At 35.2% G+C, this 14,468-nt stretch overlaps 1 protein-coding gene across 3 annotated transcripts in view; it reads right to left on the minus strand.

Annotated features, from left to right (window-relative positions):
• Positions 1 to 214: 214 nt before the first annotated feature.
• The window catches only part of mfsd3 (major facilitator superfamily domain containing 3), a 36,242-nt gene continuing 21,988 nt past the window's right edge, over positions 215 to 14,468 (minus strand). For all 3 annotated transcript variants that reach the window (XM_048187543.1, XM_048187544.1, XM_048187542.1), the window contains 2 exons: positions 9,830 to 9,939; positions 215 to 3,274 (listed from right to left, as the gene is read on the minus strand). In XM_048187543.1, the coding sequence (XP_048043500.1) occupies positions 3,071 to 3,274; positions 9,830 to 9,939 (314 nt within the window). In that variant the 3' untranslated portion in view covers positions 215 to 3,070. The remainder of the gene's footprint in view (positions 3,275 to 9,829; positions 9,940 to 14,468) is intronic.

Raw genomic sequence — 14,468 nt, forward strand, 5'->3', positions numbered from 1 at the left:
CTTTGCTACCTTAAAAACAGTTGGTGAGTTGGTGGTCACGTTCAGCTGTCTGTGAATCCAGGACACATTTCATGCCCAGCGCTAATTGGAGGTTAACTGGCTATATGACCTAAGTCTAAGGATAAAACTGCAAAACTGAAAGAAAAAAAAAGAAGAAAAAAAAAAAAACCTGTATCTACCTACCAATTTAAGAAATTGTAGACAGAATTCATAATTCAATAATCAATACTTTTTATTTTCGTACCAACAGAAAATCTTACCACAACACCATAACAGGCAGAGATAGATTCAGCAGACTTTTAAACATTTTTTACAAGTATGTGTTGATTTTGAAGGGGGAAAAATCAGCAAAATAGACACTTTCACATTTCGGGGGTTCTCAAGATGCGGAAAATGTAAAAATGAAAATAAAAAAATAGATTTATGATGTTAAAAAAAAAAACCATTACTGTATACATTTTGAAAACATGCTAAACAGCTGAGAATACTATACTTTTTCATAACTGAAAGCATGGACAATTTAATAACTTGACACGTGAGTGACATACATTCCAATTTTGCTAAGACACGTGGACCCAGATTTAACATCTTCCTCCGCAATGTGCTTTAAAGAAAAAAACATCTGTATCTTGCTAAGAACTGAAGAAACTATACACTACATACTGTGAAATAATGCATAGTTAATCTATATTTCTGAATATACTTTTGACGACGATGCAAAAACCTGCCGTGTCTCAATTATAACTGCGCATGTAAACACACACTCTCTATTTGACCAGTTCTTGGTCTCTTGTGCTTTGCGAAGGTAAAGTGTGAAGAAGACGCTCCCTTCCTTTCTTCCCTGTCCTTTCTTTCTGTCTAAACCACCCAGGAAATAATGTCTCAGTGAAAAGGTGAAGAGCAGGTCTATTCATGAATTACATAAGGACTCCTAATCCCTTTGACAGATCAGGAAGAATCACCTCTCTGTCATGATGAGGGAGAGTATACAATGTCATGGTAAAAGCTGGGGATATGGTTCAGTCCCATCAACAACATACAGTTCGACAGTTATTACATCATATCATAGGGAAACGTCTCCAGGCTCCATCTGGGGAAATACTTGAGTCATTAGCGTTTCACTGTGCTTTATATCTTTAGAGCAGTGTATAAACCACAAATGTGCACAACACAATATTGGATTTTCTAAAGACTAAGGTTAAGTGGTATGGCCAAGATCTCTTAATAACACAGATGAATGGCTTTTAATTCTTGTCTGATAAGCTCATAAAAGCACAGGCACATTCTGGATTCAGTAATAGCTTTTATTTTTGAGTCATCTACATAATATCCCCCAAAAATGTATAAAGGCCTTTGCTTATCAGAGGATTTAATTATAACCATTAATTGGCCATACCTTATAGTCTATTATATATATTTAAATATTTTTCTGCAGAATGGAAAACATGTATCATTGCATTTTCATTTTCTGCCTTTTTTGTTTTGCAATTGAAATTCCCCTTCAAAATGTGTATAAATAATTATAGTACATTATAGATTCAAGGTATCTTAAACACATTAGTTATGGCAAAACCCACACGTATGCCTATGTAGGCTCAACAATATCTCCACATGTTTTGGCTCCGCAATAAATTATATAAAAAAGTAAGGCAATTCAAACATATTCAAAAATAAAAGATAGAGAATTACCCACAGTCCTTTACAAGAACTTCAGGATTAATGTTTGTATATCAATTCATCATGATAGTCTATATTTCACTAACTGGAGAACTTCAAAAAGAAAAAAAAACTTTTTTTTTTAGGTACCATGAGAAGCAAAGTTGGATTGAATAATCATGAATAATTTGTGTTATTGCATAGGAAATGCAGACAACTCATTATACAAAAAATAATCATTTTAAACAATATAGTACTGGCTCAAAAAATTAGCTTGATGAGTTTCAATGTACAGTATTTAACATTGACATTAAAGGGGTCACATCATACTTTTTTTTTATTTTTTTTTTTTTTTTTTCCCTGAGGTCCACTTAATATGTTAGCCAAGTTTTCTGCATCAAAACTAATTTAGTTTGTCATGACTGCTTTCCACCCTCTCTCTAACTTGCTGAATGAAACAGCAATTTTTGGTGTTCTGCCTTGCACAACACCATCTAGGTAAGTGAAATGAGAAACAGTTTGGTCGCTTTGCTGCAGGGCTACTCTTTTCTTACATTTCCTAACAATCCAAGCAGATGTCTCAGGTGCTATGCACAACCAGGAGCAGCACAAGGTTTTTAACTCATTTAACTCTCATTATTAATTTTTGAGGAGTTAGGTAATATGTTTTGGCCGAGTTGCTGAACTACATTGTCAAAAGTTACAGTTTAGTACATTGTTGTACCCTTAACTTTTATTTTCCCATGATATGACCCCTTTAATAAAAGTATTGCATTGAGAATACAAAAGCACTCCACTAACCATAGAACCATAATTCAATGTTCTTTCTGCTTACAAATTTGCATGACTCTAAAGTCAAGCGGTTTTTAAAATGCAGCATGTTGCAAGTGTTTCCAAAGGTGTCAGAGAGCATCCGGTTAAAAACTAAAGGCATTTCTAAGGTGAATACATGCTGCATATAAGGAAATGTGTAAATGACTAGGGTGTGTATAACTACTGTAATTATAACTAGACCGTTAAACAAGCTGTTAACCTTTTATAACCAGTACAATTCTGTTGAATTATACATTTGGCATTGTCCATTATAGCAAATATAATGGATTAACCATATTTTATTTTTTCAATGATTGACTGTTGTCCTCCAGGCAGACTAGATAATATGTTCACAGTGTCGCCATAGCTCAGTCTGCTTGCCATTGTTGTATAAAAGCAAGTACCTTTAAATCTAATTGACTAAATGTAGCTGTTAAACATTTGCAGCGTTTTTCAGAGAGGTACTGGCTTTCAGTGAGAGTGCTCAGGTGGCTCTTGTCACGGAAAATGCTGGTTGTGTCACAAATAAATACAAATAAAAACAACATATTTGCATCTCTGGTTATTTGGTCACCAGACATGAACACATGGCTCACACTGGTCACTTTGGCTGCTCTTTAAGCTGCTCCTTCAGTACGCCAGTCTCTGTGGCTCTCCACACGTGCAGGGCACTGCTAGAGGTGAGGAAAAGGAAGAGGATGAAGGCTATGGGAAAGCCCACAGTGTCCACCATACCGCCAGCCAAAGCACTAAAACTCAGTTTCCCCAGGACCTCCAGAGTGGCCAGAAAACTGTAGTGGGTAGCCTAAAGATAGATAGACAGAGAAAGAGAGAAATATAGAAAGCATTAGCTTTTGACAACTTTTGGGAAAAGGGACAGTAAATTATAAAGGGGAATGCATTTTGCTGTTAGGCATGCCATGTGTGCAACATGCCATTCACTCACTGATCTCTACTTTTTAAAAATGTTTTTAAATCCTGCAAAGGTCCTGCACTTAATTACACAAGTGATCTTTACATTAAGGATGCACCGATTTTTTAAAAATTGGCCAATAACCTAATATTTTTTCCCTCATGTTATGGCCGAAAACCAATAAATAACTTATATAACAATTCTACACTATATTGCCTTATAACTTAAAAAGAAAACACTAACTAGAATCTTGCATGTTAAATAATAAGTGCATTTAGAATGCATTCACAATATATAATGTTAGACATCATTTTTTAGTTTGTTGTTGTTTACTAAAACTGAAACTAAAACTATGAAAAAAAGTTTCCATTGACTGAAATAAAGCTGAAATAAAACAAAATATAAATATTAAATGAAAAACTGAAACAAAAATTAGAAATGTTGCCTTAGCAACTTAAAATAAAATAAGTTGAAATACTAAAATTAACACTATAATGTACAGTATGAAAATGGATATTTAATTTGAGATTATTAATTTATTAGTATTTTTAAAGACAAACTTTAAAGTAGATGATGGCAAAGGTAATCTAAATGTAAAAATAGGGGAAATGAGCAGGCACAATTGAATATGCATAATTAAATATACAACATCACAATGAAATATACAATATTACAACAAATTAAAAATATGTCCAATTTCGTATGATAACTAATATACATTGTGGTTCATTGATTTAAATATTATGGACCTAAATGTCTTCATAGGACAGGACAGTCCGAGACAGTACGGGAAACAACAGAAAAGATGGGATTTAGAAGAAAAAAAATACGGAGCCGGATTCAAACTCAGGTCGGCACCATAAGTGCCAAAGTGTAACACTCCAGATTACGTGTACAACAGAAATGCTTTTTGCTTTTGACCTTTCTGATGTATGATATTCTTCAAAATAACTTATGACTTTTTAACTTGATTCTTCTTTATCAATTTTTAACTTTGCCTCACATCAAAACAATTCCAATAGGAGGATCAAAGAGCAGTCTGAATCAGTCTGAATCCCTCTCCTCTGTCTGTCTCCATACTCTAGTCCTTCGACTTAGCACACAGAATGGGAAAGCAAAGCCAAGTCCATTCCTTCACATGGCCCCGCCACTAAAGTTAAGTGAAGTACCTTTATTCCTACAAACTTGTTTAAGGTGTTCAGTTTCTCCCTCCAGGGCCTTTTCACAAACATTCACAGTATCAGTTTTCGGTCATCTAAAACCACCTTAAAACAAACACACACAAGCTGCTCTCGCTACAGTATGTATGTCATAAGAACATTTCGAATTAACCTACAGTTTACAATCCTCCTCCTGGTTATGTTCTTCCAAATGTGACTCTGAAGATTTTAATTGCTTAGAGACTGAGGGAAAACATACCAACACTTGTTTAAGCTTATTGTTTAATGAGTTTCATTAGTGCCATTAATTCAGCACGTATTGAGTTGATGGAGTGACAAATAGCTGAGAGAGCAGTGAAAGATCACATGCAAGCAGCGCAGGCCCATTTAAACAGGACAATACAGTCATGTCAAAGATGAACGAGGGGATGAAACGAGAGAACATGGGAGGGGAGAGATATCTATGAACAGTGAGAACTACAGTTTATCATCTAGGGGACATATAAATAAACAAATTGAGAGAATGAACAACTGAACTAACAAAGAGAGAAATTAGACAACACAAGTTTAGTGGGACATAATAAGGAGCTGATGAACAAAGCTGGTATAGATGGACTGTTTTTCGATAGACATGTAAGCTGTCTTTACACTGTAAAAGTGACACAATAGCAGTATCTGAAGAAAAATACAATGACATGGTGCATTGGGTGTGTTTTACAAACTAAAAAAAAAAAAAACTATTTGTTAGCTCTATCTGCCGCCTATTCATCTTATGCACATATTCAGAACAAAACGTGCACTGATTGTCACAAGAGCAAACTTTTACATTGTATGCCATCTTTGTTTATACTGTAGATTTACAGAATGGATTTCCTAAACATCACAGCTATATAAATATAAACTTTTTACTGTAAATACTAAACTTCTAAGTTTTGAAGAACAAATTATTAATACAGTGGTCGTCAGAATTATTGGCACCCTTGGTAAATATGATCAAAGATTACTGTAAAAATAAATCTGCATTGTTTATCCTTTTGATCTTTAATTCATAAAATGAGCAAAAATCTAACCTTTCATTGAAGGAAAAGAATTAAAAGGGGAGAAAAAAAAAAAAAAAAAAAAAAAAAAAAAAAATCACATTATGAAATAATTGTTTTTCTCCAAAACATGTTGGCCACAATTACTGGCACCCCTAGAATTTTTTTTTATCAGTAAAATATCTCTGAAGTATATTCCCATTCATATTTACATTTTTTTAGCACACCAGGGTGATCATAAACATGAAATTGTCCAGCCATGACTTCCTGTTTCACAGGAGTATAAACATGAGGAAACACAAAGGCCAAATTCTCTTAATCATTCATCACAATGGATAAAAACCAAAGAATAGAGTTCTGATGTGCAGCAAAAGATTGTTGAGCTTCACTAAATAGAAAGTGGCTGTAAGAAAATAGCTAAAGCATTGAAAATCCCCATTTCCACCATCAGGGCAATAATTAAGAAGTTCCAATCAACTAAAGATGTTACAAATCTACCTGGAAGTGAACATGTGTCTAAATCGTCCTAATGCGTGGTGAGGAGGAGAGTTTGAGTGGACAAAGACTCTCCAAGGATCATAGTTGGAGAATTGCAGAGATTAGTTGAGTCTTGAGTCTCAGAAAGCGTAAAAAAAAAAAAAAAAAAAAAAAAATCAAAAGCACCTACATCCCCACAAGTTGTTCGGGAGGTTTTCAAGAAAAATCCTCTGCTCTCATCCAGAAACAAACTCCAGTATATTCAGTTGTCAGACAAGACTGGAACTTCAAATGGGACAAGCTTCTATGGTCAGATGAAACTAAAACAAGAGCTTTTTGGCAGCAAACCCACCAGATGGGTTTGGTGCACACATGGATAAAGAGTACCCCATGCCCACGGTTAAATATACTGCTGGATCTTTAATGTTGTGGGCCTATTTTTTTGCTGGAGGTCCTGGACATCTTGTTCAGATACATGGAATCATGGATTCTACCAAATATCAACAGATAAAAAATCAAAACCTGACCGCTTCTGCTAGAAATCCAATAATGGGCCATGGTTGGATATTCCATCAGGACAATGATCCAAAAACAAACATCAAAACCAACACAAAAATGTGTCACTGAGCACAAAAAGAAGCTTCTGCCATGACCATCCCAGTCCCCTGACCTGAACCCTAAAGAAAATGAGTGAGGTGAACTGAAGAGAAGAAGCACCAGCATGGAGCTGGGAGTCTGAAGGATCTGGAGAGATTCTGCATGAAGGAATGGTCACTGATCTCTTGTCAGGTGTTCTCCAAACTCATCAGGCATTATAGAAGAAGAGTCAGAGCTGTTTTCTTGGCAAAAGGAGGTTGCAAAAACTATTGAATAAAAGGGTGTCAATAATTGTGGCCAATGTGTTTTGGATATAAATATTTATTTCATAATGTGACTTTCCCCCCCACTTTCAATTCTTTTCCTTTAATGAAAGGTTAGATTTTTGCTAATTTTATGAATTAAAGATCAAAAGTATAAACAGTGCAGATTTATTTTTTACAGTCATCTTTGATCATATTTACCAAGGGTGCCAATAATTCTGATCACCACTGTATATTATCTCACATTAATGGGTTAGTTCACACAAAAATGAAAATTATGTTATTAATTACTCACCCTCATGTTGTTCCAAACCTGTGAGACTTTTGTTCATCTTCTGAATGCAAATGAAGATCTTTTTGATGAAATCTGAGAGCTTTCTGTCTCTCCACACTTTGACGCTTCAAAAAGTTCATAACCTAAACGACGCACAAGAACAAACCTCTAACAGAAGCTCAAACGTGCTGCATAACCAATGAGGTTCATTCTCGTGTGTTATGCAGCACGTTTGAGCTTCCGAAATAGGTTTGTTCTCGTGCGTCATTCAGGTTTGGCTGAGCTTCTGTTTGTGTGCTGATCAATGTTTATATGTGAGTAAATTACATGTTCATCATAAAAAGTGATTGAGTCTCTTCAGAAAATTTGGACTAAACCACTCAATTCATATGGATTAGTTTTACGATCTCTTTATGAACATTTTGAAGAGTCAAAGTTTCAATTGTGTAGGCTGTCTATGGAGGGACAGAAAGCTCTCAGATATCATCAAAAAAATCATTTGCATTTCGAAGATGAACAAAAGTCTTACGGGTTTGGAACGACATGAGGGTGAGTAATTAATGGCAATTTTCATTTATTGGGTGAACTGACCCTTTAAAGGTGCCCTAGAATTAAAAATAGAATTTATCTTGGCATAGTTAAATAACAAGAGTTCAGTACATGGAAATGACATACAGTGAGTCTCAAACACCATTGTTTCCTCCTTCTTATATAAATCTCATTTGTTTAAAAGACCTCTGAAGAACAGGCGAATCTCAACATAACACCGACTGTTACGTAACAGTCGGGATCATTAATATGTACGCCCCCAATATTTGCATATGCCAGCTCATGTTCAAGCATTACACAAGGGCAGGACGTCTGGATGTGCACAGCTGAATCATCAGACTAGGTAAGCAAGCAAGGACAACAGCGAAAAAAAGGCAGATGGAGCAATAATAACTGACATGATACATGATAACATGATATTTTTAGTGATATTTGTAAATTGTCTATCTAAATGTTTCGTTAGCATGTTGCTAATGTACTGTTAAATGTGGTTAAAGTTACCATCGTTTCTTACTGTATTCACGGAGACAAGACTGTCGTTATTTTCATTTTTTAAACACTTGCGGTCTGTATAATTCATAAACACAACTTCATTCTTTATAAATCTCTCCAACAGTGTGTAATGTTAGCTTTAGCCACAGAGCACCATCAAACTCATTCAGAATCAAATGTAAACATCCAAATAAATACCATACTTACGCGATTAGACATGTTGCATGACAAACACTTTGTAAAGATCCATTTTGAGGGTTATATTAGCTGTGTGGACTTTATGCTGTTTATGCTGTTTAAGGCAAGTGTGAGCTCTGTGGGCGGGGGGCATGAGCATTTAAAGGGGCCGCAGCCTAAATCGGCTCATATTTAATGATGCCCCAAAATAGGCAGTTAAAAAAATTAATTAAAAAAAAAAAATCTATGGGGTATTTTGAGCTGAAACTTCACAGACACATTCAGGGGACACCTTAGACTTATATTACATATTTTAAAAAGACGTTCTACGGCACCTTTAATAGAAGAAATGTATAATTGTTGGCAGAACAAGTAAAAATCTGAACTACTGGCCAATAAAAACTACTGCACCAAAAACAACAAAACAAAAAAAAACACACACACTACAAGACCACAGCATCTTATAAACCGAAGTACAAAAATCTGCTACTGCAATGAAACCCTATAATCACTCCTGCAATTAATATTCCTGGAATAAAAAAGGCTTCATTCATTTACAGCCATACTACACTACTGTATAAAAGTTTGGAGTTTCTGAAGGATCATGTGACACTGAAGACTGGAGTAACGATGCTGAAGATTCAGCTTTGCCATGACCGGAATAAATTATATTATTTGCTGAACTTTCTATCAAATAAATGCAGGCTTGTTGAGCATAAGTGTATCTGACACTATAAAATCTGAAATCAAACTTTTGAACGGTTGTATATATACAAATTGCAAGTGAAAGCAGTGACTTTTGAGACCTTTGCTAGGAAGAACGTTTTGAAACCATAGAGAAGGGTAACAGAGAATGGAAATAACTTAAACTTCCATTGCTCGCATAAGCACTAAGGTTGAATGTTAAGAGCATGCAAACTAACCACTGGGCTACTGCTACCAAAGATATAATCTTGACAAATTAAAAATAAATAAATAAATAAAAATGTCAAATCTGTGAATGTGAATATACTTTCTGATGAGTATGCTTTGTAGGTGATTGATGAGTTGAAATGGGTTGACATGCAGAGCTAAAGAGAGTGTTAAAACTGCTCAGTTCTCTGAGTAGAGATATTGATTGACAGATAAATAAGCTTTTGACTGCTGTGATGTGCTCATGCATGTGGCAGACAGGAAACACTCTCAGGCGTTCTGCAGCTCACGACCTGTTGTGAGACTCTACCTGTCAACAACTATCAAAAACTGTAAGATGCGTGTTTTGTTGTCTTCAGAGCTTGGCTGCCGAAACTTAAGAGAAAACACAACAGATTTGTTCTGCTGTTGACCTCAGGTGAACACGTGTAATGCCGTTAAGAAGTCTGTTCTGATCCGTCAGGGAACATGAAGAGCTGCGGTCAGTTGAAGAGGGTGGCGTGTGATACCTGTATGCTTTCCTCGGCTCTCTGTGTGCAGTTCATCATTGCGGTGAAAGTGAGAGTAGTGATGAGACCCGCTATGAAATGCTGCAAACTCAGACTCAGCACTGCCATACCTGAGGAAGAACAGATGCAATACACATCAATACAACATACTTTTTAAGTTGGCAACAATAGCCTCAGATCATAGGAAACGCAGAGCATGTGTCAGTCACAGACACATCTCAAGTTTTAATTTGTGACTTTGAATTTTCATATAAATATACATATATTTCATAAAAACAGTTTTGAAATCTGTATTTCTAATGAAATTGTGGACAACTAAACACAAAACAAACCCAAAAACATAAAACAAAACACAAAGCAAACAGCTGAATAATGCAGGCTAACAGCTTCAATGGAAGCAAATACTATCAGTTAAAGTACCCCTGTGGTGAAAATAAGGTTTTTAATATTGTTTATGTCTAGGTGGTGTTTTTTTTTTTTGGTAAATGTCTCAATGCGACTGGTACAATGGTCTCATATACAATCTCTGTATTTAAAAATATATTTAGTTACCACTTCTAGTACACTATGGGTTCAAATGTACTATAAGTAGTATCTAAATACATTTTTTTTTTTATTATTTTGCAAACAGACAATTACAATATTTACAGAAGAGAAATTAAATGCAAAATACAAATACAAAGACCAACAAAACATACATACATACATAACAGCCAGTACGATTTGGGTATGTGTGTGTATGTGTGTGTGTAACTGGGTGTGGGAGTGGAAATATATGAATAAAGGAGCATGTAGGGAAGTACAAAAGACATAACCAGAGTTGGAAAATGGGGGATGAGGAATATTAATAATATTAATAATAATAATAATAATAATAATAATAATAATAATAACAACAATAATGATAAATCCAATTAATAAGAAATGACAAATAGTAAAAATAGTATTAGCAATAGTAGTAATGATAAACATATTAACAAATATGCTCATTTCATCTATTGCTTGTCTATGTGGTGTTTTTAATATGCTTTAAGACAAACCATGTGCAAATTCATAAGTCAACACCATTGCTGAGTATTTTCAATTTAAAACTGCAGTGAAAATAAGAGTCTCAAACCGGCGGTTTGAAATCGCTGGTGATTCTGACGTCACAAACTAGCTTGTAACCAATCATCTTGTCTTGTCTGTTTATTTATATAGCACAATTTAAAAAGCAACCAAGGTTGCACCAAAGCGCTTTACATGGAAGGAATGGAAAACAAACATGGACCACATAAAACACCACATTTATTTATATTAAAAATAAAGAAAAACAACAAAAATGCTACCAACATTAGATGAGCTTTCAACAATTTCTTAAATATTGACTGATTTAGCAGACCTGATCGGCAGAGGTAGCTCATTCCAAAGTCTTGGCCCTATCACAGCGAATGCCCGATCGCCTTTATATAGGCGCTTTGTTCTAGGCACTACAAGTAAATTTTGATTCTCTGTTCGTAGTGTTCAGGGAGGATTATATGGAATTAAAAGGTTTGCCAAATATGATGGGGCCTGGTTAGTTAAGGATTTGAACACAAACAATAAAATTTTGTATTTGATTCTAAAACAGACCGGCAACCAATTTAAGGAAGCTAACACAGGGGTAATTGGTTCGTATTTCTTCACCTTCTTTAGTAGCCTCGCCGGAGCATTTTGTACCGATTGTAGTCGGGACAAAGATGTGACAGTGATGCCAGAGTACAAAGAATTACAAAAATCCAGCCTTGATAGAATAAGGGCATGAATTATTAGTTTGTTAGGAACGGTTTTACTTTAGTTAATAGACCCAAATTATAAAAACAGGCCCGAACCACTGCGTTAATTATCAATTAGGAAACCTAAATCTTTTACTGTTGTTTTCAGATACGGTGCCAGAGGGCTCGAATCGAATACATTTCTTGTCGAGTTCTTTAGGTGGCTAAAAACAATAACCTCTGTTTGTTTCCTTATTCAAAATTAAAATATTTTTCGCCATCCAATTTTTTATATCCTTTAAACATTCTAGAAGTGACTCAACTGAATTTGTGGAATGTCTAATTGGTAAATACATTTGCGTGTCGTCGGCATACAAATGAAATGAGACTCCATACTTTCTAAAAATGCTCCCAAAGGGAGCAAATATAAGGAAAAAAGGATAGGAGAAAGGATAGAACCTTGCGGGACCCCCCAAGGAAGATGTTTTTTACCTGAGATTTTATTATTATAGTTAACTGAAAAACATCTGTCGCTCAAATAGGACTGAAACCATTTCAGAACTGTACCCTTTAGCCCCACTAAATGTTCAAGACGGGAGATAAGGATGTTATGATCTATCATGTCAAAAGCTGCACTCAGAACGAGTAGCACCAAAACAACATCATCTCCTTCGTCTAAGGCCAGGAAGATATCACTTAACACTTTCAATAATGCCGTCTCAGTGCTGTGGGCTGATTTAAACCCCGATTGAAACCTTTCTCCTATAGAATCTTCGCTTAAAAATTAGAGTAATTGTTGCAATACAACTTTTTCTAAAGCACGATTGAGAGATTGGTGTATAATTCTGCATTTCATCTTGAGCTAAATTTGGTCGTTTTAGCAGAGGTGTCACCACAGCATGTTTAAACTCTAGTGGACATATCCCACTAGATAAACTTTTGTTGATCAGATGTGCTAAACTCACTGATACGCAGTCAAAGGTCTGCTTTAACAAACGACTGGGTATGAAATCATTTGCACAGAATGTTGGTTTCATTTTTTGCACAATATATTGCAGCATAATCGAAGTAATAGGCTCAAAAACCCTCAATTCAGCATTGCAAGCAGGATCGTCAGATGGATCTGTTTTCACGCACGTTGATCAGCAATCTTTTGGCTAAAGAAACGTAGGAAGTCCTCACATGAAATAACTGAGGACTTTTGATACACGTTACTCAAAGGTTGAATTACCGAATTAATAATAGAAAATAAGAGCTTCGAATTATTATTTGCCCTAATAATATTAGAGAAGTAAGTATTTTTTGCATTTTTTACTGCCTTTTGATAACTAAATAGAGAGTTTCTAAGGATATCATAATGGACTTGTAATTTACTCTTTTTCCATCTTCTCTCTGCTTGCCTGCATTGCCTTCTGAGGGCGCGGTTGTTATCATTTAACCAAGGATTTAACTTTGTTTTATGACTTGTCGGTCTTAGTGGGGCATTACTATCTATGGTTTCCTCACAAATTGATTTTAATAAAATCCAGTGGTCATCAACATTTAAATGCTGCAGAGGTGTTTCCAACATAGATATGTTACATTTTGTTGTAAACAGTGCAGAAAATTCAGCATTGGAGGTACTACTTAGTTTCCTTGACCAACATGGAGGGTTGGATAAACAGGTTGAATGGTAATAAAAGTCTTAAAAAGAATTGGCATATGATCAGAGAAATTAATTTCAAAGACATTTACATCATCAACTTGTAGATTATGGGTTAAGATCAGATCTAACATGTGGCCTAATTTGTGGGTAGGACTTTTACCCATTGCAGTAAATCAAATGACTCAATCAAGTTTCACTTGAAAGCATATCATTGCCACAACAAATATGGACATTAAAATCATTATATTTTGATTATATTTTGTGTACATTTCACTTAAGAAATCAGAGAATTCCTGAACAAAGGCTCTATTTAGTTTCGGAGGCCTATACACTAAAGCAACTGTAAGCATGTCAACATGCCAGCGGGCTTTAGCATTATCATTAACCATGACCACTCTGAAGCAGGAAACTTTAGAGAATATATCCCGACATTTTTCTGTTGATATAAATATTCATGTAGATTTGGCAATACAGCGGGTGTATGATATATAACGATGTTATGATGAACTATAGGCCTTTCTCCATTGACGTTTTAAGGTGTTCAAAGCGTTTAGCAACACATTATAGCGGTTTGATAATGCAGTCAAGCAAAAGGCTAATCAAATTAATTACTGTTATGTGTCTGCCGTTGTAAAGAGCGATACCATTGTGCAGCGTTTACCACAGTAAGTTCACCGAGTGGATCTCGTGAGTGAGTGGAGGTGGGGCTAATTAGCATATTCATATATCCACGTATAATAAATGAGGCAAGGGTGTAGAGTTACATTCAAGCTATTTTAAGGCATTTAGACATTTTCTTCACCATTTTGGTGATCAAAGATGAGTTTTAAGGGATAAAATGATTGACTACAGGAGGACTTTAACAACCTCATAGCTGACAGTGGGTCTGTCTTTAAAGGTTTATAAATTATTGTTAAAAATTCAATTTCCCTATAAAGAAACTGAAAGTGTTTACTTTCGGAACCTGGCTGTTGCACTCTATAGGCATAGTGCTTGTTTGCAGAGGTTACCAGAAAAACGCCACCTACTGGAACCCGACTGCTGCACTCTACAGGTGCAGCGCTGATTTGTTTACAGAGGTTACCAGGAAAACAAAATCGGACCAAATTTTTGTTGTAAATTTTAACTGGTAGATGGAAAATAAGCTAATGTGCATTCTAAAAAATCTCAACACTAAGGTAACCTATTTAGAAATGTTAATGTCTTAATTAAATGTGTAATTTATCATTTTGACATCCTTTTCATAAAAATAATTAAAGGC

This window comes from Megalobrama amblycephala, linkage group LG4 (assembly GCF_018812025.1).
Source record: "Megalobrama amblycephala isolate DHTTF-2021 linkage group LG4, ASM1881202v1, whole genome shotgun sequence".
Taxonomy (NCBI): domain Eukaryota; kingdom Metazoa; phylum Chordata; class Actinopteri; order Cypriniformes; family Xenocyprididae; genus Megalobrama; species Megalobrama amblycephala.